Source organism: Cryptosporidium andersoni, assembly GCF_001865355.1.
Source record: "Cryptosporidium andersoni isolate 30847 chromosome Unknown contig_17, whole genome shotgun sequence".
NCBI lineage: Eukaryota > Apicomplexa > Conoidasida > Eucoccidiorida > Cryptosporidiidae > Cryptosporidium > Cryptosporidium andersoni.
This window is the reverse complement of record NW_027122834.1, coordinates 104,773-127,331: the sequence shown is the minus strand read 5'-3', so window position 1 is coordinate 127,331 and position 22,559 is coordinate 104,773. Positions and strand designations below refer to the sequence as shown.

The window sequence follows — 22,559 nt, the reverse complement described above, 5'->3', positions numbered from 1 at the left end:
ATCTTTATTATTAATATAATTAAGTATATAGATATTTCTATTATATTAATAAATTTAGAGTTTCTATTATAGATAAAACCCTAAACATAAATAAAAATAGTTATATATTTAATTATATTAATAATAAAGATAAATTTGATTATTTCTAACTTGTCTTTCTCTTAAATATTTATATAGAAAATATTCTAACTTTTATAATAACCTTAAGATAAGTATTAGGGTTATTTTGAAAAATTTTGCATATACAAATATATAGAATTAAAGATATTAATAAAGTATAAGATACTAAATAATTTAATTATAATATAATCAATAATTTATATTAAGTTAGTAATCATAAAATTAAAGTTTCAGTAATTTCAAATTAATAGGATTCTTGTAGACTTTCTTTAATTTCTTATTTAATTGGGATCTTATTTTGTAATATCTATACTTTAAATTCTAATAATTTCTTTTTTTTTTTTTTTTAAATATAAAATTATTTATATTGAATAATAAAATATATATAATAGTAAGTGAAATATTTTTAGATAGTAATACAAGCTAATACTATTAATAAATATTGGTTATTTTTAATATTATAACTAATTATTATTAAATACTAACTATACTTTATTTAAATTTTTTTTTTCTTCTTTAATATTATAGATGTTAAATATATATATTTTATTAAGTATAAGCATTACAATAATAGTATTAAAAAATTAATAATTATGAGATAGCTCTATAAGAATTTGTAAAAGTTAAAGAATATTTAGTTATTATATAATATAATATTTTTAATAAGAAACTTAAATTTACAACAATATGGAATATTAATAAAAAAGAGGAAAAAAAAGAAATTTTATTATGAAATTAGAATACTATTTAATTATATATTTTATCCAAAATATAATAATAATTTAAAAAAAAGTTAATATTGGAATAATTGATTTTATAAATATATGAAATAAATTTTATCTATTTAAAATAATTTATAAGATTTCTTTTTTTTTTTTAAGATATATATTTAATTTTCTAAAATATTTTAAACATATATTCATTGAATATAATTCTTCAAGTACTGTATGTAATATCATTATATTAATTCTAATTTCTTGTTTTTTCTTAGAATCAATATTAATTTGATCAAACATTGTCAAATCATCTTTTTCAAAAAAAATTTTTTTATAATACATAAATTTGTTAATTAAATTATTTTTAATTTTAGTAAGTTGTTGAACTCTTGAAGCACAATTATTTAAAATGAAATTAGTGATTAATTTCTCTTTTTCAATAAATAATTCAATATGACCAAACATTAATTCACGTAAACATAAATATACTTTCAAATTTATTCCACCAATGAAATCTTTTGGATCTATTATATTTGCATAATTATTAATAAATATTAAAGTACCAATACCTAATCCAGCACCATTATTAAATATTGAGTAATCACATTTAAGATTATTATTTATAATATCAGGATCTTTATTTATATTATTATATATAATAGTTTCTATTTTCTTTTTATTAAATATATGATATGACATTTCATTTCCTTTTAAAACTTTTTCATTATATAACCAATTTGGTAATGAATCTACTCCATTTTCTAAATTATAAATAATTTTATCAGCACCATATAATACTTGTGTCATATTATTTTTAGTATTTTCATTATTAAAAGGTATTTTTCTTAAAAACCATGTTGTTGAATATATATTATTATGAATTATATATCCATATTGAATTAAAAATTTAATATTATTTAATTTACCATAATAACTATAAAGTTTTATAAAATTTTCATTATCATTTAATGTATTTATTTGATTTTTTATACTATTTTTAAAAAGAAATTCTTTTTTTTCATTATTTTCACTAGTATTATTTTTAAGTAATTTTTCTTGATTTTTAGATTCATTTATAATATATGGTATTTTTATATTCTGATTATTTGGACTTTCATAAAAATGCCATATAAATGAAGAATTTGTTGGAATATGAATTAAAAATTCATTATTACCACTATTTAAATGTACATGTGGTATTATTGTTGCAAGTGGAACAAATGCTAATTCACCATTTTTATCTTCAAGAGAATGTGTAATAATTAAAGAAATTCCCCATCTAATAATTTCATATAGATCTGAATCTTTAATATTATCAAATTCTTTAATTTTCTTATAAATCAATTTAAAAATTTTATTTGTTAAATTTTCATATGACTTAGTTAAACCCGGGAATAAAATATTTAATATTACCATCTGATCATCTGTAAAATATGGTAAATTATTAATTAGTCTTTTATCAGACATAAATAAATAAGATGATTGTATATATTTTGATAATATTACATTACTAGATTTATATTTCTCATATATAGCTAATATTACTAAAATTTCCAATTTTGAACATATAAGTCTTTTATGATTCTTCAAAATTTGAACACAAATATCATCAATTATGCGATAATCTTTACTTGATAAAGTAGCTTGTCGATTAATATTAAATATAGGAAAATCACTTTTTAAATTTTTTGGTAATAACAATTCATATTCTGGAGAAAAATCTAATAAATAATAAACTTCTTCATTTATTAAAAACTTTAATTCTTTATTTGTATCAACTAATTCTTGAAAATATGAAAATATATTTTTTTTTATTTTATAAAAAAAATTTGAAATTCCTTTTTGAAAATCAATATTATCAAAAAATTGTATTTCAGTTAAAGGATAAGGTATTTTATTTATTTCTGATTTTTCTTTATTTATAGATAAATTTATTACTTGTTCTAATGAAAAAATATTATTATTCAAATAATTTTCATTAGTATTATTTTTTGATTCAGTATTAAAATATCTTCTATTTCCAAATATATATGATAATTCATCTAAATCTTCATATTCATCTTTATATATACTTTTATTACCTTCCCCATATATTTCATTAAAAGCTTCTTGTACTTCCAATTTAACATCCTCTCCAAATGAAAGATCAACTTCAGTTTCTATTAATTGAGATTCAGAAGAATGAATATATGATGAAAATTCTGTAAATAAATCTAACCAATTATTAGATTCATATAAAGATATACAAATTAATATCAATAATACTACAAAAATACCCATAGTATTAAATAATACTATTGGGAATATTAACCCCTCAAAAATTAATATTGGACCACTATTATTCTCATCATTTTGTTTATTTACTATGGAATTTTGCCTTATTAGTTTTTTTGGTGTTACATAAGTACTTGATACAGAACCTTTTCTTGATCTTGTATTCATTGGAGTTTTAAAGATCCCATCACTTTCTTGACTACTTATACTTCGTTCATATTCAATATTCTTTTGTTTTCTTTTAGTACTCATTTTTCTTTAAATTGGTTTTTATTGAGAGTAATAAAATTTGACTTAATCATACATGCAGCACATGTCTTTACCACGTATTATTATTATGCAGCAATAAAAAAGGCAAGGGTATTGGGAGAGGGAGGGGGGGATATACTGTACACTTTAATTAAGATTATCAAATTATTTAGAATATCTGTTTTTTAAAATATATATCCTATTATATTTTAATAATTAGCACAATTTTGTAAGTTATTATAGAAGATAAAAAGAAAATTAAGAAAATATACTTAATCAGAGTATTCCATTAAATAATTAAATAGTGTAATATTTAGATATAAATAATATTAATATATAAACTGAATAAAAAAAAAAGTGAAATCATTACATAAAGTTATCTTATTTCTATTAAGGTTATTTAATATTAAAAATTTAATAAGATATTTGAATAATTCCCTTCAATTTTATATCTTTAAGACATCTTCTGTTGTACTGAAAGCGGGGAGTCTATTAAGAGGACATTTTTCTTTTTGTAGCTAAGAGTTTAATATTCCCTTATTTTTTTATAATAAATATATTGAAACTTATAATTTCTCGAAATTAATATTGGGGGGGAGGGGATATTTAAAGCAAGAAAATGAAACTTTAGATAATATTTTTGTGGCCTAGTCTGAACAAAATATTTTATATTTAATTGAAAATGACATGTCAACAAAATGAAGTAATTATTTTAGATTATATAAGAGCTAATAACATTTTGAAATATTTAACAACATTCTCTTGCCGTTGTGGATGTAGATATCATTGTAGCTTATGTAATAGGAGATGTTTATATTTACAAGGAAGAAATACAAATATTAATGTAACTTTTAATAAACATCCACTTAATATTAAACAAGAGACTGATATAAATGAGAATAAAGATATAAATATATATGATGATGATGATAATAAACAGGATATTTCAAATTCTAGTATAAATATTTATTCAATTGAAACTATATTGAATGAAGTGAATAATGAGGAATATCACAATATAGTTGAAGATAGCTCTATAAATTCAAATTCGGATGATAATAAAATATATGATAAAAAACATCCTGCTTTAAAAATGATTGATATGATCTGTAGTTGGAATTATCAGGATAAACATAATGAAGGTGATAATGTTTTCATTAATAATAATTCACTTGATAAAAATAATAAAATAAGTCGCAATATGAAACATACAAATATAAATTCTAATAATTTAAATAAGAAGAATATTTTAGCATATCCAAGTCCATTAATATTTAAAGAAAAAGATAGTAATATAAAATCAACAACAAAATCATCTATTATGGGTACTAGAGCATCTATTGCATTACCTGAACAATATTATATAGTTCCTAAGGCGGAATCTTTACAAAGATCTATCTTAAAAAAGTTAGATAAATATATAAAGAAGATTTTTGGGAATAGTTGTGAAATTCAACGTATTATTAACAGTGAACCTTTATATCCTTATTTAGTTGAGAAGTATATTGTGAGATCTCGTAATATTAATATAGATGAATTAATATCAATTTCAGATTTATTAATCTATATTGTAGATGATTCATATTTGGATAAGTGTATTGATTTGATAATATCCTCCAAATTTGATCGAATTATAGATAGGATAAATTTTCGAAAGAAATTAAAGCTTAATCTGATATATATTCAATATGCTACGAAATCAAGAAGTTTTATCAATAACTTAGCTAGAATAAATTTTTCTTTAAATTTAGAAGATCATAATATGTTACTTAATCAATTATGGGAATGTTATTATCCTAATAAAAGTCAAATAAAGTGGGAAGTTTTAGGTTTTCAACAAAGTGATCCTTCAAGTGATTTTAGAGGAGTTGGTATTTTAGCTCTAATATGTTTATTATATTTTAGTTTAGCTCATAGTGCTGAATCTAAATTAATACATGATGAATGTAGTAATTCTAAATATTGGTACTCATTTGCAGTTACTGGTATTAATATTACTTCATGGTTACGTGATTGGTTAAATCAGAGAGATTCACGGATAATACCCTTTTTTTATACAGCTAAAAATAATAAAGATACTATAACTATATTTTGTGAGTTATTTTCATATATTTTTCTTAAGTTTCATCACTTTTGGATGAATCAGAAACCAAAAAGTGTTTTACAATTCCCTTTTATTGCTAAAAAATTCAAAGATAATTTAAAATTTCCGAAGCCTAATAATATTTATTACAATAGTTTCCAAAATCTTAAGGATGGAAAGAATATGTAGATTTATTTATTTTCTTATGAGAATATATTTATTACAAAATTATGTATTTGTTCATTTATAAGGGCAGATAGGAATATTTTTGAATTATTTAGGTTTATTATATTAGCTAATGAATATTATTATATATAGTTTTAAGTTCATTTAAAAGTCTAGATAAATCTTTATATTGATTAAATAAATTTGGTATATCTCCCACTTTTAAGTCTGATACATCTAAGATTTTTTCATATTGTAAAGGGAAAAGAACTAACTTTTTAATTATATTATCTGTATCTTGAGGAAAATTGGAATTTTTTTTATATGAATATGAATTATTATTAATTGAATTATTCCCTTTTGTTATGACTTCTTTTACTTGATCACTTTGTTCCATATATTCTTCAATATTAGAAGAATAATTTATTTCAAATATATGTGGATCTATATTTAATTGAATTTGTTTACCATCAAGTTTTTCAAGAAATGTAACTGCAGAATAAAAGTGAGTATAAAAATATAAATCTTCTGAAATAAGTAAATTAGGATTTCTAAAATGGTTAGTATATTCCAAATGAGTTTTTAGATTTGGAGGATTAATTTGAATTAAGCTATATATAAGTAGAGGTAATAAATCATCAGCTGCTGGAGGAGCCGGTATATCTTTATAAAAATTATTATTATCATTTTGTTTATTTTTCCATTCATTAATTATATTATTCATATATGAAAGAAGTACTTTACAAACATTTACAATTAGGATTACTTTGTCTCTAGGGGATTTTACACGAACAAATTTATAAAGTTCATTGTTACATAGATCAAGCCATGAATTTTCTGTATTTAATACATCCATATATATTTTAGATACATCAAAATGATTTAGTTGGACAAAAGATTTCAATCTTTTTAATTTTATATTTAAATATTCATCTATATCCTTATTTTCTAGTGATATTATTTTAATAAGTTTATTATATAATTTTGAAGTTATCAATTTTTCCAAACCTTCTATTATATAATTCTTTTCTTCTTCAGAATCATTCTTCATATATATTTCAGTTTGTAATAATAAATTATTACAAACTAATACAAACTTGTTTAGTATATCACTCAATAATTGTAAATTAATTTTTTCATCTAGTCCTAAGTTTTTTATTATTTCATTATCTTCATTATCTCCATATATAATATGAATTAAATCTGAATCTAATTCAGGATATTTCTGAATAAATTTTGCTATTAAATGTACAACTTCACTACATGATGAGTCTTTTAATGATGCAAGAAATTGATTATAAGCTGTAAGTGGTTTACCAGGAGGAATTGAAAGATCTTCTTGTACTTGTATTTTTGAATAAGTTTCTTTTGGTGAAATTATTTCATTATTAATATTACTATCACATTCCTTATAATACTTATCCCCTACCTCTCCATTTTTATTATTCAAATGTATTTCATCAGTGTATTGTTGTGGGGCTAATTTCTCAGAAATCTTATTATTATCTTGAATATTAATATCATCCAATGTATTTTTAATTACACCCTCTACATTTAATACCTTATTAGTGTCGTCATAATTATCCATTATTCATACATAAATAAAAGATAATAAATATGTAAACAAGTAGATTTCCTTTATATTATAAAATTACCTTGGCGGATTAAAGGTTAGTATAATCATAAATTTGAGTAGTTAGACATCACTATCTTATTCATATTTCATAAATTTCGAATATACAATATTAAATTCAAAACATTATTTAATAATATATCCCATATATATCTTAATTTTAATATAATGAGATGATAATTATTGTACTTAATGTAATATATTATATTTCTAACTTATACTTTTAAATTTAAAGCTAGTAGTCTTTTTTTCTAAATGTAATATTGTTTAATTTAATGTTAATATATTTATTTTAAAAAATAGTTAATAATATATAAGATTTTTTTATTTAATATAATTTTGGATTTTATATTGTTATTTATTTGATATTTTGATTTTCTTTTTTTTATATTAATATATTATTCAAGTTAGATATTAATAATATAAAATTCACATTTATCTTTATTAAAATATTTTAAAAAGCTAATTATTAACTTTGAAAATATAAAAAAAAAAAAAAAAGAAGATCATTTAGTTAATATTTTTAAAAATAATAGGATTTTATATTTATACATCCTTTTATAAATTGTATTAATATATATTATTCTATACAAATATTTAAATTAGTTAATATTTATAAATAATATTACTTCCTAATTAATATATTAGATATTATTAATTTTTAATATATTTTAATTATATTTTACAGATACTAGAAATATGTGGATTTCTTTAAATGAATAAATAATCTTAACTATGGTGTTAATAAGAATAAAGTCTTAAATAAATATAATTAAAATAGTATAGGATATTATTAATAATTTAATAAGTATTTTATTGGATTAATAAAAGTTTCCGAGTAAACCCTTTTTCTAAGTAAATTATATAGAAACCCTAATTCAAAAATCCTAGAAATAAAATATATTTAAGCGCAAAATTGAATGTTAGATTTAGTCTTAAAATTGTTCTCTTTAATATAATATTAAATATGAATGATGGTCCCAAACTAACTGATAAAGATTTTTTTTCAATATATCCTACATATGAAAGTATTTTGGAAAAGGTGATAGTACCTAAGGAGTTAGAATTATTTGATATTTTATGTCCTCCAAGAAAACTTTGGAAAAAGGATGAAATAATAGATTGTAATAAATTTTTATTAGATGAATCAATTTTAGATGAGAAAACCACTCTAGGGGAAAATGATCTTTATTCAGATTTTAACTGTTCTATTTGTTTTAAAATATTACGTCGTACAATGGTTGTAAAAGATTGTCTTCATCGTTTTTGTAACTCATGCATTGAAAAGTGTGTTCGAATTGGATTAAGAGAATGTCCTCAATGTCGTCTACATATTGCTTCTAGAAGATCTCTCCGAAGTGATAGTATAATGGATACTGTAGCATCACGCTTATTTCCAAAAGTAGCAGAGTTTGAGAAACAACATGAAGAGATGGTAATAGAGAATAATCGTCGATTATCAGGAGCTAGAATGTCTATAAATAGTGAATCTAAATATATATCAAATAGATCTTCAAACAATAATAAGATGAAATCAGATTATCCTAATGAAAAGATAAATGTTAAGATTAAATTTAAATGTGAAAATCCAGATTTATTATATTTATTTAACAATGGTAACCTAGAATTGATATTAACAAAAAATGTCCCTATAAAGTATATTCTCAAGTATATAGAAGGAAAATTAAGGATAGAAAATATGAATGAAAATTATAAAGTTATGTTAGAATTTTGTTCTGAATATGAAAATGGAAAGACTGTTTTATCAGATTCTCTATATAATTTACCAATTAAACTAGCCTATAATAAGCTATTCAATTCAAAATTTACACAAGAGTGCATATCTTTATCTATTATATGTAATATAAGGAATATTTATTAAGTTAAAAGAATAATTATTTAATTAAATTATTTAGAAAATAAATAACAGGTCCTTGAAAAGTACCATGAAAAAGTAGAGTTCCAGTTAGATTAGTACGTATTGTACCAACTCCTGCTTGTGTATTTTCACATTCAGTATTTTCAATCATTTTAGTTTTAATTTTTAAATCTGGTAATGTTAAACATATAATACAGCCATCGTTTGTTCCTGTATAAATAAGGTATCTATCTTTAGATATAATAATGGATACTATTGCAATATTTTCATTTTGTTCAACAATTACTTGTGAGTATAAGATTTTACCACATGAATCAAGTGAATAAATTGTTGATGATGTAGCTACAATATATATATTTTGATTATCTATAGTGCAACATTCAGCAAATACAATTAAATAAGGTATAATATGATCAGCTCCAATATTAGAATGTGTTAGTTCAAGTGTAAATAGACATTGTAAGTTTGGCTGATCTTCTGAATTAATTATGTCAAATACAGGAACATCAGATATACCATCCATTATACAAAGTATTTGATTACCACATGTTTGTTTTAATGATAATATTTGTCCTTTTTGAGAATACACCTTTACAGTTTTTGAATTTAAGTTGCAGAGCGTTATATCTTTGTTTAGGCATCCTGATAGTAGATATCTATCATCATAGCACCAACATAATCCAAATACAGCTGATTTGTGACGATATTGAAATATAATTTGTGTATTAATAGTACTTTCTAAATGATCTTTTTTAATTTCAGCTATTCGAATTAATCCAGTTGCATCCCCAATAGCTAAAAATGTTCCAGATATACTTAGCTGGAGAGATATAATTGGTGATTGTTCATTATCTGGAAGTATATCAAACAAGTGCTTACCAAGATATGAAAATATGGTAACACCACCATTCTCATAACCAATTGCAAAATATTCATAGTGCATTGATACTACAGTTCCTGCTATATAGTCACAATTTTTATATACAGATAATAATATTGCAGAGTTATCCATAGATTTGGTTGTAATATAATTATCTATATTTGAAAGATCCCATAATTCCGGACATCTCTTTTCCCATGTAATAACTAATTTATCAGAATCATTAGGATCTTTGCTAAATTGTACCTCCCTTATTATATTTTTTTTATTACCCCTAGTCAATTTACAATGAGGTATATCTGATAGGGGGCAAATATTAGATGATTTTTCTACTAGAGAAGTATTATTGCTTAAAATTACATCTATCATATTGTTGGAATTATCATCCCTCACTTTATAATTAATATCATCTTTATATTTGATACAGATATTATTGTTATTAAGTGGTAATTCTGTATTAACCTTAATTAAAGCTATCTCTTTATCACAAGTATCACCCTTAATAATATCCAAATTATCTTTATTAATAGATAAATGTGCATTAGCCTCATTTTTAGATTTTGGCTCACAATTTGACTTATCTATATCAGTTGTAGAAACTATATTTGATTCCAAATACTGTCCACTTTTTACATATTCTTGAATTTTAAAAGAATCTATACATTCATTATTAAAATCTTCACTCTCATCTAAAGTATTTGATATTCTATCACTAGAATATTCCATATTATAAGTATTTATATTAGTGTCCCTATGAATAGAATCTTCACAAATTTTTTTTATACTATTACCATGATATTGTTCATTATTTGCATGAGAAGTATCCCCATTATCAACATCAAAATTTAAATCTTCTGTTCTTGATACCTCATTATGTGATTGATCCATTTCTGATAAATTTTTCTCACTTCTTATATTTACTTCTGAAATCTTGGTATTTCTTCTACCCTTCTTATTAGGGGGTGCTTGTGCCGAGTTCTTGTTATTTAGTGGTGAAGATGTATCTTCATTAATAGAAAGAAGTTCAATATCTTTATAATCTGTAGCTGATGGTGATGCACTAACTACATCACTCTCTTGTTCTAAAGGTCTACACCAACATTCGTGTTTCTTAAAAAGTGAGAAAGGTTCTTCACATCGAATTTCTTCACCTGATTCATCAGCTGTATGATATTCCAAATATATATAAAGTAAAGCCTTCTGAAGAAGTGCAATCAGAGCATTTGGTGGTATTTTATCAATTTGGGATGACAATAAGGGATTTTTTGGTATATTGGCTTCTGTATTAAAACAAAATCCAGTATGTACAAAACCATTTTCAATTAGATATCTATACACAAGGAGATTTATCTCATCAGAGGACAAGTGGATCTTCATTTCAGATAAAAATAATGGGATCAATATAGGACAATTACTTGCCGTACTGACAACATAAGTAGCAACAATTGTAAAAGCGGGACCCGTCTTTAAGAAATTTGTCTAAATACTTAGATAGTATCCAAATACGATATCATATAAAAAACTGTGCGATTATCCCCCATAAACCAAATACATTAGGTAAAACTCTTTATTTACATCCTTATTGTAGCTTATCCAAGCTCAAATATCTCCTTATTTTTTCCGTAACTTTTATCAAGCTAAGGCAAAATGACCCCGAAAAAAGGCGCTCAGTATCCAGCGGGTAAATTGTGCTATTTAACGTATTCCTTAATAAATGTATACAACACGATACAACTGATACTGTAATCCTCAACAGAATAATGTAGCTAGCCGCCGATCCCTACGTTAAATCATTTGGTATAATTTCTCTACTTACAATACAGGAATTTTTTAAAAAGCTACCGAAGAATCAATATACATTTAGACAGATCTTCTAGAGATATGAATAGTGTTACATTGGGAGGAAGTGGTGGATTTGTACCGGGTGGATATGTTCAACACCCTGTAGCCGCATCAGGAGGTATGGAACACCACCCTGGTCAGTATAGTATGTCACAAAATCCATCTAATGCAAATACAAATGAACAGTTGGTACCTGGTGACCATTCTTCATTACCACACCTAACAATGATACCACCACATCACTTGGGTAATACTGGTGACTATGGGAATACACCTAGCCAACTACGTAATAGGTGTAAACTAGGAGTGTTCAGCCATAGAGTATGTGAAAAGGTTAGCGCTATTAAGGTAGCATCTTATCATGAAATGACTGAGCACCTAATAAATATGGAATTAGGTGATGGACCAGGTAGATCCAAGAATCCAGAAGCAAAGAATATTCGAAGGAGAGTTTATGATGTATTAAATGTATTATTAGCTATTGGAGTTGTTAGGCGTAGTGTAGGAGTTGGTAAGAACCTAATTTGGGCTGGATTAGATCCAGAGAGACCATTAATTGACCAATTAGTTGAGAGATCGCGTATGGATCATACTGGCAGACTATCAAGTGGACCTGATGAATTGAGATCTGAAGAACAAGCTAGGGCAGAAGTAGAAACTGCCAAGATTGCTTATCTTACTGCCTTTGAAGCTCAAGTTAATGCTTTACAAGAAACTATTAGACAACGACTATCTACATGTAATGATAAGGATATAGTTGCTGCTGCAGAATATATAGGGGTTAATCAATTATTACAACCTGTACAACATCCTCATTTACATAGTCATTTAAATAACCCTAATATTGCAATACCAGAGGAATAGTTATATTTTATAATTTGTATTGAAGGGATAAAAGTCACAAAACTTGATTAACTGAAGTATCCAACTTATCAAGGCTATATTTTGGATTTAAAAATTACTATATTCTAGAAATATGAAGTTTATTTCACAATTCTAATGTAAACTTTGAATAAGTAGATTGAAGTATGTATATATATTAGTAAATATTTTTGTTCTTATTGAAGGTGAGGATACCTTTTGAAATAGTGAATACAGTACTTTACTGATGTTTGAATAGGGCATCAATTTAAAGCTTATAGTAACATGTTTACTAGAATCTTAAATATAAGTAGTATAGTGGATTTCAAGACCAATATTGAATTTTTTAAATGCAAGTTCTTTAAGAAGTAATTTAATATTTTAATTTAATAGTGAACTTTAAATAAAATAACTGAGGATAGGATCTCAATATTTTGAATTCTACATTATATCTTTAATCAAAATAAATATTATTAAGATAAAATTAAGTACTTTATTATTAATCCCCATATTGAAGATATAATCAAATTCAAATGGCAACAATAGATTTACAAACTACACAATACACTGGAAATTGAATATTAAAATATAAAGTTACACTTCAACTAGAAATCTCAGATAAATACGTCTACTAAGCTATCCTCATTGACCATATCTACATAATATTGTATCTTACAGTGAATATTGTATTCACTTCAATAGTGGGGATTTAAATTAGTGAGATCTTTTTGAATAATAGCACGTATTAATGCAATAATTTATTATAAAAAGATAACACTTTATTAACTTAAAAAACAATAGTTGTAGAAGATGAACTCTAAGAATATACCCCGACATATACAACTATAACTTTAAATGAGAAATTATGGAAACTAGACTTTTTTTAGTTAATATAAAAAGGATATTCTAAAATCTATAGCAAGTATTTCCAGATAATTTTATTAGGTTTTTACACACTGAAGGCATGCAATAAAAGAATTTAGTACTATATGTAATTAGCATTCAATTATTTCCTATACTCTGTAATTCATAACCATTTAGATGTTAGTATCTAATAATATATTGGTTATTTAAGAGGTATCAATTACTTCATATACTTATAATATTATTTTATGAAAGTTCTTTTTTACACCTCAAATAAAGTACATATTTAAAACCTGTCAGTAAATTATTATTAGGATAAATTACACTATTTTACTACTTTGGAAGTCTCTGTTTGACGTAAATATTTATTAGTAATAGCTAATACTTTAGATGTTATTCCAAAAGTTTGAATATCAATTTTTGCAATTTAAAAGAAAATGACCATTGATAATTTTTTGAGTTAAACCATTGACTTATTAAGTACTTAAATGAATAATTAAAATTATTGTGAAGTATTTATAATAAAGGTTAAGTACTTGAACGTTAAGTACTATATTTAACTCTTATAGTTTAGCAATATAGACATATTTGACTACATTATTTGGCTTTACAACATAATATATATATATACACTACATGTACTACTTATATTATAAAGATAACTACTTTTATTTTGTATTAAATACTATCACATTAATGGTATCTATTACACAACTATTTAGATAATCTAAACATTTTTATATTAATAACACAAACATAATAGTAAGTCTTCATTTTAAACTCAATTTTATTAAAATTCACTATTATATACCTTATTTAGGATTATTTACTCTTAGCCATTTCCTTCAAGTATAAGGGGTCCAAATGTAATTTTTAAATTGAGAATATTTATCACAACCCTAAATTATTAAGTACCTCAGTTTGACTAAATTTTAGATCTCTGCTCTATATGCACTACCTTACTTAAGTTATTATAAAGAATAATAAATGAATAAAGATATCTATATACACAGCTATATTTCTTAGATTTATATATGTAAATTCCTCCCTTATATATTCTAATAATTGAGTATTGAATCTGTCAATACCATAATTGTAAGATCCAAGTGCTAAAATGACCGGTATATTTAATGAATTCATTAATACTCAGAAATAAAATGCATACAATCATGTTATAAAGTTATCTCATTATTTTAAAGCAATAAACTCAGATAACTACTTGTTAACTTTTTATTATTGGGTTAATATCATCTTAAGTTGTAAAGATACATAAAACCCGCTTTTTAACACGTCTCAAATAGAGTCACCTCTACTATTGCTGTCTCATAGCTTTACTAGTAATTTCAGGTATCCGGTCTCTAATATTATCAAAACCGCTCTAACATAATGTAGCTAAGTTGGTTGTATAGACTAGATGAAGCATCAAATTGTATATAATTGAAGTCACCAAGTCTTGGTGTTTAGGAATCATTATAGATCGGATTTTGACTTCTTATTTATTTAAAGTAATCTAGTAAAGATGGTTAAATCGTATACAAACCACTCCAAAACATCTCGTCAACCTAAACGTCCTTTTGAGAAGGTAAACTTTTGGAATAATATATAAAAGTAAATTTTTAATATATAACTTTGTTATTTCTCTTTAGGAACGTCTGGATGCTGAAATGAAACTTATTGGTGAATATGGCTTAAAGAATAAGCGTGAAGTTTGGCGTGTTCAGTATACTTTAGCCAAGATTCGAGCAGCTGCACGTCATCTACTTACTTTGGATGATAAAGATCCAATTCGAGTCTTTCAAGGTAAGTATAATCGTATATACAGTTCAGTGAGGTAAATAGCACATGAAGTTCTCTTATTCCAATTAATATGAAATATGAGATCATAATATGTGCTAATATCGAATGATTTACTTCTGGGATATAGTTGATAATATGCTATTCTGAAACATATAAACATCTCATGGGTGTTATAATATTGTTCAGTCTCTGTGTACTTTATCCGTTCCCCCCATGATACATTACTTTCTAATGGTATATTAATACTTCACTACTCTTGAACTTGTAATATATGATTCTAACTATATACTTTGTTTAGGCGAGGCATTATTACGTCGTATGGAACGTCTTGGTTTATTATCGGAAAATGAGAGAAAATTAGATTATGTACTTGGTTTAACGGTGAACAAATTCTTAGAGAGACGTTTACAGACTCGTGTCTTCAAATTAGGGCTTGCTAAAAGCATTCATCATGCTCGTGTACTAATTAGACAGCATCATATCCGTGTTGGTAGACAAATTGTTAATGTCCCATCATTTATGGTTAGATTGGATTCAGAGAAGCATATTGATTTTTCTTTGTCTTCACCATTTGGTGGTGGACGTCCAGGACGTGTACGAAGACGAACTTTACGTAACCAAGGTGGAAGTTGTGAGGAAGATGATGAGTAGATGAAAAATCTGATTTATTATTAGGATTACTATTATCTGAGTTTAGTTATTCTAGTCTGATTTGTAACTAATAGTTTAAGCTTGCTATTAATTAGTGTACAACTTAAATATACACGAGATATAGAATAGATTTACTTGTGCAGAAATATGTGGATGGTTATTCAATACGAATAATATTTTTTAAGTTAGGTAATTGGTGTGAAATTATCTAGTACTTCAGAAGATAACTAATTTCGACAATGCTGTGTGCTGAGAATAGTTCATGTACAACCTAAGTAATCAGAAATATAATTAAGTATATATTGAACATATATATTAATCTTATAGTACATCTTTATTATTTTTAATTAGTAAAATTTTAAAGGATTAAACTCTAAAATAACAAAGAGTTAATGTAGTATTAATAAGGATATTAAACAAGCTTATTACCAGGTAGAATGAGTGTAAAATAAAAGATTTCATTGTTTCTAAATAACTGAAAAATCTAAGTTAAATTAACTTTAAATAAGTTTATCATGAATAAATATCTTTGTAGTAATTAGTTTATACTTAACTCAAATTATCTCAAAAGTTTCTTTTTTATAAAATAGTGAACTATTTAGTATCCTTTAAAATAATACAGGTAAATATGAAATAAAATCAAGACTTAATATTAACACATTTATAAGTTGTTTTCCATAATTCCTACTGTCATTTAGAAGTATATATATCTTTGATATTCCCAAAAAATATTCAATATATTATCCCAAATAATAGTAGACTGAAAGGAAATAATTTAGTATCATTTGAAGAATCAGCATTCATTAATTCTTCGTAATTCTTGCATTTTATAATTATAATATACGAGTTTAAATCCAATTATAAAGATTAGATATAATCTTCACCTTTTATATAAATATTTGTATTTATAAAAAAGAATAAATTTAATATGAACTCTCTAAAGTAGTTTAATATTTATATCTTTAGATTACCTAGCTTTTCACAATAACTACTGTCTTCATCAATTTCAACTTGAATTTGTTCAATAAATGACTTTTGACCATTTGAACTAACGTAATTACTAGTAAATTCATTATCAGTATTTGTATGGCTATTTATATTGTCTAGAATTTGGTTATCTTCATCTTCAAATTCTTCTAACATAGGGAAACGAAGTATAGCAGCTATACCTGAAAGTTTTTGTAATTGTTGCCCAGAGAAATGATTTTCAGAATAAATATATAACTTTCCACCAAGATTAGTATTTAATTCAGCAAGATTTGTAATAAACCTCCTTTTAGAGGCATCAAAACAACGTAGTAGCGAATCACATAGTAATAATGTATCTACAGCATTATTTTCTAAGGCTTTTTTTACATTATTAGGACCATAGCATACCATTGAAGGTTTATTACAAATATACATCTGAAATTTGTTTAGCATTTGAACCTGTATAAATGCCTTTGTATCCTTCAGTCTATCTTGTAGTTCTTCACTAGACAATAATTCTTCAACTGCTGGTTTGTTAGCATTAGATGCCTTTGCTATTAAAAATATATGCTTCTTATTATATATTAACTTCGAGAACTCCTTGTCTTTATGTAAAGAAGTATTTTTAATATAATCCAAGTAATCGTCCTTCATGAATCCTGGTCCAGCTGTAATAATACAATCTATATTATTCAGATCTAAATTTTGTTTTAGGCTGTTATTAATTTTTTCAAAAAAATTATATTTACTATCTCTATAGGAGTTATCACCTCTTTTTTTTGATATATTATGAGTTACATTAAATAAATGTTTAATACTAGTTTTAGTTGCTATGTAAAAATTAGCCAAACCATTATTATCCATCAATAATATACAGATATCATTTTTCTTAACATTAGATTCATCTGAACATTCCATTAACTTTTTTTTAGATAACCAATCCCAAGATTTCTTGTATAAAATCAGTTCACTATCTACTTTAATATCTATTGTATGATGCTGTCCAACTTTAACAAATTCATTCTCTACAGCATTAAGACCACTAATACGAAGGCAATCTCCTTCATAAGTACATCCTTTTACAATCAAAGTCATCATTAAACGATGAACTTTTACAGATGATGAGCCAGTACTGTATTCTTTGTATACTTTTCTGTATGTAATAGACCTCACGCTATCACCAGGTATAATTAGATTATATAACTCCCATATGTCATCTGAACAGTTAATTTTAAGTTTAACAAATCCAAATCCATCTTTAATAACCTTTAACCTTAGTATTTGCATTAATTATAAAAAGAATTAGCTTCTGTATTCATTACAGTTAGTGCCAAGTTATATTCTGAACAAGTTGATATATGTAGCCCGCTATAATACTAAATTGTGGTATCATGAAATGAATCGTAAGCAAACTGGATACTTCCAAATAAATCTTCGTTATTATGATAAGCATGGAAATTGTGACTTAAAACCTTTCATTAACATCATATCTGGGGAGTTCTGATTCTAAAAAGTGTGTAAATATTGGAAGTGTTACCATAATTTCTAAATAATTTAATGAAACATCACTTACTTTGCGAACTTTGAGAAAGGTACAAAGTTTTAGTAAAAACTCGAGTATAGATTCTATAAGCATATTAAATATTTATATATCTTATTATTCATGGTTAAGTAGTGTACATACCTGTCTCTATATTGAAGTACTCAAATAAAGACATATATACCATTTCTGCGGTCTTAATATGATCATTTTGTTCTTTTAAGAAGACTTGACATTCGTCATTCTAAAATATTAAACAGAATAATTAAGTGTGAATATTCTCAATATATGTGCATTATATACAGTATTAATTTCAGTTAAGATCCTTTGCATTATAAGTTCTCATTAATAGATCAAACTATTACAAATTTCTAATTTATAAACAGGCTCTGAACTTACAGATAAATCTTTGAATAGAAATATTGTCATAATTTCTTCTAAATCATCCATTAAACTAGGCTTTAATTATATATAAGTGAATTGACATTAATTATTACTTGGAGAAGAAGTGACTTACCTTAATTTTAGTATGAGGAATCATGTTAGTTGAAATAAATTCTAAAGCTTCTACATAATCATTATTTTGGATAAAAATATCAAATAATTGATGTTTTCTAATATGAAATATAATTTCATCTAATATATTCATTGAACTATCTTCAGTATTACTTAGTTTAGTAGATGATACCTCAGATGTTCTAAGTGTTTTAATTTCATCAATTGCTTCCTCATATTTATGGTCAAGAATACAATTTTTTATTTTTATGAAATCCTTTACTTTGTTAATATATTCCAAAGGTGTAATATGAGCTTCTTGGCAATACTCAATTGCAGCTTCATAATAACCATTTAATATTAAATAATTCAAAATAATATTGTCAATATTTCTGCAGTAAATCAGGATATAATTATAATTAGATTATACTTAATATTGTACTTTTAACTGTAATATATTGTACAATGCACATTGCCATCATGTTAGAATAAAACCCAATAAAATTAAGTATAATAATATTACCAAATATTGGCAATAATGGGATTATTCTATTATATATTATATAAATGACTGTGCTAATAATTTATATATCCAATGACCTTACAGTTTTTCACTATCACACTTTCCCATAAGTTCAATAAAACTGGATTCAATGTTATGACATTGCTGAGGAGTATGCATATTGAATTATAAAATAAATAAATAAAAATTTTTAATTATTGGGATGAAATTTACAAATATATTTGAGAATGATGATATCTCGTGATTATATTCTTTCTTATAATATATACGTATTATAATGTTCCTCTAATTGTGTATAACTATTCAATAGTTATGAAGCTCAAATAATTTCCTTTCTATAGTATAAGTTCGGAAGTGAGTTAAACAAAATATATTAAGACGTTGCTACGAGAGTTCTAGGGTTGTCTTAGTGGCTTAAAAGTGTCAATTAAGAATTTATATTTTATACTTCATAATTTCCCAATACTTTCACATACTTTTCTAACTATATATAAAAAAAGATATAAAGTAAAACTTATGCTAATAATAATCAGAGATTAAGTACAATATATCACAATTTCTACCTAAATACACTCAACTATAAATAAAGTAGGAATCTTGTATAATAGTTAAACAATACACTCGTGATATTTCAAGTCTCTCTAATGGGCGCGTATAGCGACTGTCTTATACTTTTGAATGGTGAGGGGTACGTAAAGATAGCAGAAAGCATCCTGTCTCGCCCTCAAAGTATTTTCTATAGTAATTTATTTAAAAGGTAAACAAGTTTACAAGTAAATTCAGCCCAATAAATCTCTAATTTGGGGCTAATATATATATGATGCATACAGAGAGCAACTACGCAGGAATGAAGGATTTGGTGATTCCACCAAAAGACCCACGCTTTAAAACGGATGATGTAACAAAGACAAAAGGTAGCGACTTTGAAGATTATTTCTTAAAGCGAGAGTTATTAATGGGTATATATGAGAAAGGATTTGAAAGACCATCACCTATACAAGAAGAAAGTATCCCAGTAGCTTTAGCTGGAAAGGATATACTAGCTAGAGCTAAAAATGGAACTGGTAAGACAGCAGCCTTCGTTATACCATTGCTTGAAAAGATCAACACAAAGAAAAATACTATACAGGGATTGATTCTTGTACCTACAAGGGAATTAGCTCTACAAACAAGTAGCATTGTTAAACAGCTTGGTAAACATATCAGTGTACAATGTATGGTTAGTACAGGGGGTACCTCACTACGTGATGATATATTACGTTTAAATAATCCTGTACATGTTTTGGTTGGAACACCAGGTCGTGTTCTTGATCTAGCAAATAAGAAAGTTTGTAATCTTAGTGGTTGCTTTATGTTTATAATGGATGAGGCTGACAAATTATTAAGCCCTGAATTTCAGCCTATAATTGAAGAACTAATCGAGTTTTTACCTAAGGAACGTCAGATACTTCTATATTCTGCTACATTTCCAGTTACTGTAAAGGGTTTTAAAGACAAGTATCTTTCAAATGCTCATGAAATTAATTTAATGGATGAATTAACATTAAAGGGTGTAACTCAATATTATGCCTTTGTAGAGGAGAAACAGAAGCTTCATTGTCTTAATACTTTGTTTTGTAAGCTACAAATTAACCAGGCTATAATATTTTGCAATTCTGTAGCAAGAGTTGAACTATTAGCCAAAAAAATTACTGAGTTGGGTAGTTCGTGTTTCTATATACATGCAAGGATGCTGCAATCTCATAGAAATCGTGTATTCCATGACTTTAGGAATGGTGCATGTAGATGTTTGGTATCTTCAGATTTAATTACTAGAGGTATCGATATTCAGTCTGTCAATGTTGTTATAAATTTTGATTTTCCAAAATATTCTGAGACATATCTTCATAGGATTGGCAGGTCTGGTAGATTCGGTCACTTGGGATTAGCAATAAATTTGATTACATATGAAGATAGATATAACTTATACAGAATAGAGAAAGAGCTGAATACAGAGATTACATCAATTCCTGTCCAGGTTGACCCTGCACTATATACATAAGTTGAATATTATTTGTGTTACGCAGGGTTTGGTAGTATAAATGGACTATAAATTGCAATGTGCAGTATAAACTATATATTAGTTTTGAAGTTAATACTAGTGCTACTTAAATGTCTGTATACTTTAATTCAAGTGGTATATGGAATCTTTTTGTATATAAGTTGAATAGGAAATTAAGATTTCATTCTACTACATTATAACTATGACTTGTGTAAAGTTGCAAATGCATCCTTTATGCAGTATTGGTTGTTTTGGTATCCCATAATTTAATACTAATACCAATTAAAAATAAAGGGATAAATAAAATATATTGTATAACTAAATGACGGTATATCTTTGAAAATATTTTGATTTAATTAAAAATATTCCTGAAAAGATATTAATGTAAAAGAACTTTTGAAGGAATCTCTTTATTGCATCTAACAATATCTAATATATTTATTATATCCCAATCATTTTTAAATACAATGTTAACTAGTAGTTACATTCGGTCGGTTTTTATTTCTACATTCTCATGACGAAGTATATCGCGGAGTTGTATTATATATATTAATGTTAGGATTTCCGGGAATTACAAGCTCATAGGACATGAGGAAAATTTTATACTTTTGGATATGAATACAGTACTGTCATCATACAATATAAAAGAGAGATATTGCTAGAGATTATACGTTGGATTAATATAATTGAACTTAAAGATTAGAAAATTGAATAGATCACATTAGGGGATTAAAGTTGATGAGAATGGATGTTACTCTAGTATTATACCTAAATTATAAAGTATCTCTACATCGTTTGTATGATTAAAGATAAACAATTTGAAGAGAGGCTTAGAGATCGGACATACTGAAGAATCTGCATATAAATTGTGGTTTTTAAGAGTTTATTCCTCTGAATTTCAAGATTTTCTAAAATCTAGAAACTACTAATTTGAGTGACTGGATTATACTGATTTCTAAGATATTTAAATTGATCTG

General features: G+C 25.0%; 10 protein-coding genes across 10 annotated transcripts; 5 read left to right on the top strand and 5 right to left on the bottom strand.

The window, feature by feature from the left end:
• Nucleotides 1–974: 974 nt before the first annotated feature.
• cand_022650 (uncharacterized protein) lies at nucleotides 975–3,362 on the bottom strand (the record flags this gene model as incomplete). Its single annotated transcript, XM_067212495.1, has 1 exon — nucleotides 975–3,362. One exon carries the CDS (start codon nucleotides 3,360–3,362, stop codon nucleotides 975–977), a length of 2,388 nt encoding a protein of 795 aa, XP_067068768.1.
• Nucleotides 3,363–4,041: 679 nt separating this feature from the next.
• cand_022640 (ELMO CED-12 family protein) lies at nucleotides 4,042–5,631 on the top strand (the record flags this gene model as incomplete). Its single annotated transcript, XM_067212494.1, has 1 exon — nucleotides 4,042–5,631. The coding sequence occupies one exon, from the start codon at nucleotides 4,042–4,044 to the stop codon at nucleotides 5,629–5,631; it is 1,590 nt and encodes a 529-aa protein (XP_067068767.1).
• A 106-nt stretch (nucleotides 5,632–5,737) lies between these two features.
• On the bottom strand, nucleotides 5,738–7,195 carry cand_022630 (vacuolar sorting protein 9 domain-containing protein; the record flags this gene model as incomplete). Its single annotated transcript, XM_067212493.1, has 1 exon — nucleotides 5,738–7,195. The coding sequence occupies one exon, from the start codon at nucleotides 7,193–7,195 to the stop codon at nucleotides 5,738–5,740; it is 1,458 nt and encodes a 485-aa protein (XP_067068766.1).
• Nucleotides 7,196–8,207: 1,012 nt separating this feature from the next.
• Nucleotides 8,208–9,122, top strand: cand_022620 (zinc C3HC4 type domain-containing protein; the record flags this gene model as incomplete). The annotated part of the gene is made up of 1 exon (XM_067212492.1): nucleotides 8,208–9,122. The coding sequence occupies one exon, from the start codon at nucleotides 8,208–8,210 to the stop codon at nucleotides 9,120–9,122; it is 915 nt and encodes a 304-aa protein (XP_067068765.1).
• Nucleotides 9,123–9,135: 13 nt separating this feature from the next.
• On the bottom strand, nucleotides 9,136–11,376 carry cand_022610 (uncharacterized protein; the record flags this gene model as incomplete). Its single annotated transcript, XM_067212491.1, has 1 exon — nucleotides 9,136–11,376. The coding sequence occupies one exon, from the start codon at nucleotides 11,374–11,376 to the stop codon at nucleotides 9,136–9,138; it is 2,241 nt and encodes a 746-aa protein (XP_067068764.1).
• A 504-nt stretch (nucleotides 11,377–11,880) lies between these two features.
• On the top strand, nucleotides 11,881–12,705 carry cand_022600 (transcription factor E2F dimerization partner domain-containing protein; the record flags this gene model as incomplete). The annotated part of the gene is made up of 1 exon (XM_067212490.1): nucleotides 11,881–12,705. One exon carries the CDS (start codon nucleotides 11,881–11,883, stop codon nucleotides 12,703–12,705), a length of 825 nt encoding a protein of 274 aa, XP_067068763.1.
• A 2,380-nt stretch (nucleotides 12,706–15,085) lies between these two features.
• cand_022590 (40s ribosomal protein S9) lies at nucleotides 15,086–16,014 on the top strand (the record flags this gene model as incomplete). The annotated part of the gene is made up of 3 exons (XM_067212489.1): nucleotides 15,086–15,148; nucleotides 15,213–15,366; nucleotides 15,662–16,014. The coding sequence occupies 3 exons, from the start codon at nucleotides 15,086–15,088 to the stop codon at nucleotides 16,012–16,014; spliced, it is 570 nt and encodes a 189-aa protein (XP_067068762.1).
• A 954-nt stretch (nucleotides 16,015–16,968) lies between these two features.
• On the bottom strand, nucleotides 16,969–18,270 carry cand_022580 (pelota protein; the record flags this gene model as incomplete). The annotated part of the gene is made up of 1 exon (XM_067212488.1): nucleotides 16,969–18,270. One exon carries the CDS (start codon nucleotides 18,268–18,270, stop codon nucleotides 16,969–16,971), a length of 1,302 nt encoding a protein of 433 aa, XP_067068761.1.
• Nucleotides 18,271–18,423: 153 nt separating this feature from the next.
• cand_022570 (uncharacterized protein) lies at nucleotides 18,424–19,700 on the bottom strand (the record flags this gene model as incomplete). The annotated part of the gene is made up of 6 exons (XM_067212487.1): nucleotides 18,424–18,489; nucleotides 18,557–18,609; nucleotides 18,668–18,767; nucleotides 18,923–18,982; nucleotides 19,041–19,410; nucleotides 19,624–19,700. The coding sequence occupies 6 exons, from the start codon at nucleotides 19,698–19,700 to the stop codon at nucleotides 18,424–18,426; spliced, it is 726 nt and encodes a 241-aa protein (XP_067068760.1).
• A 661-nt stretch (nucleotides 19,701–20,361) lies between these two features.
• cand_022560 (ATP-dependent RNA helicase) lies at nucleotides 20,362–21,582 on the top strand (the record flags this gene model as incomplete). Its single annotated transcript, XM_067212486.1, has 1 exon — nucleotides 20,362–21,582. One exon carries the CDS (start codon nucleotides 20,362–20,364, stop codon nucleotides 21,580–21,582), a length of 1,221 nt encoding a protein of 406 aa, XP_067068759.1.
• Nucleotides 21,583–22,559: the final 977 nt, after the last annotated feature.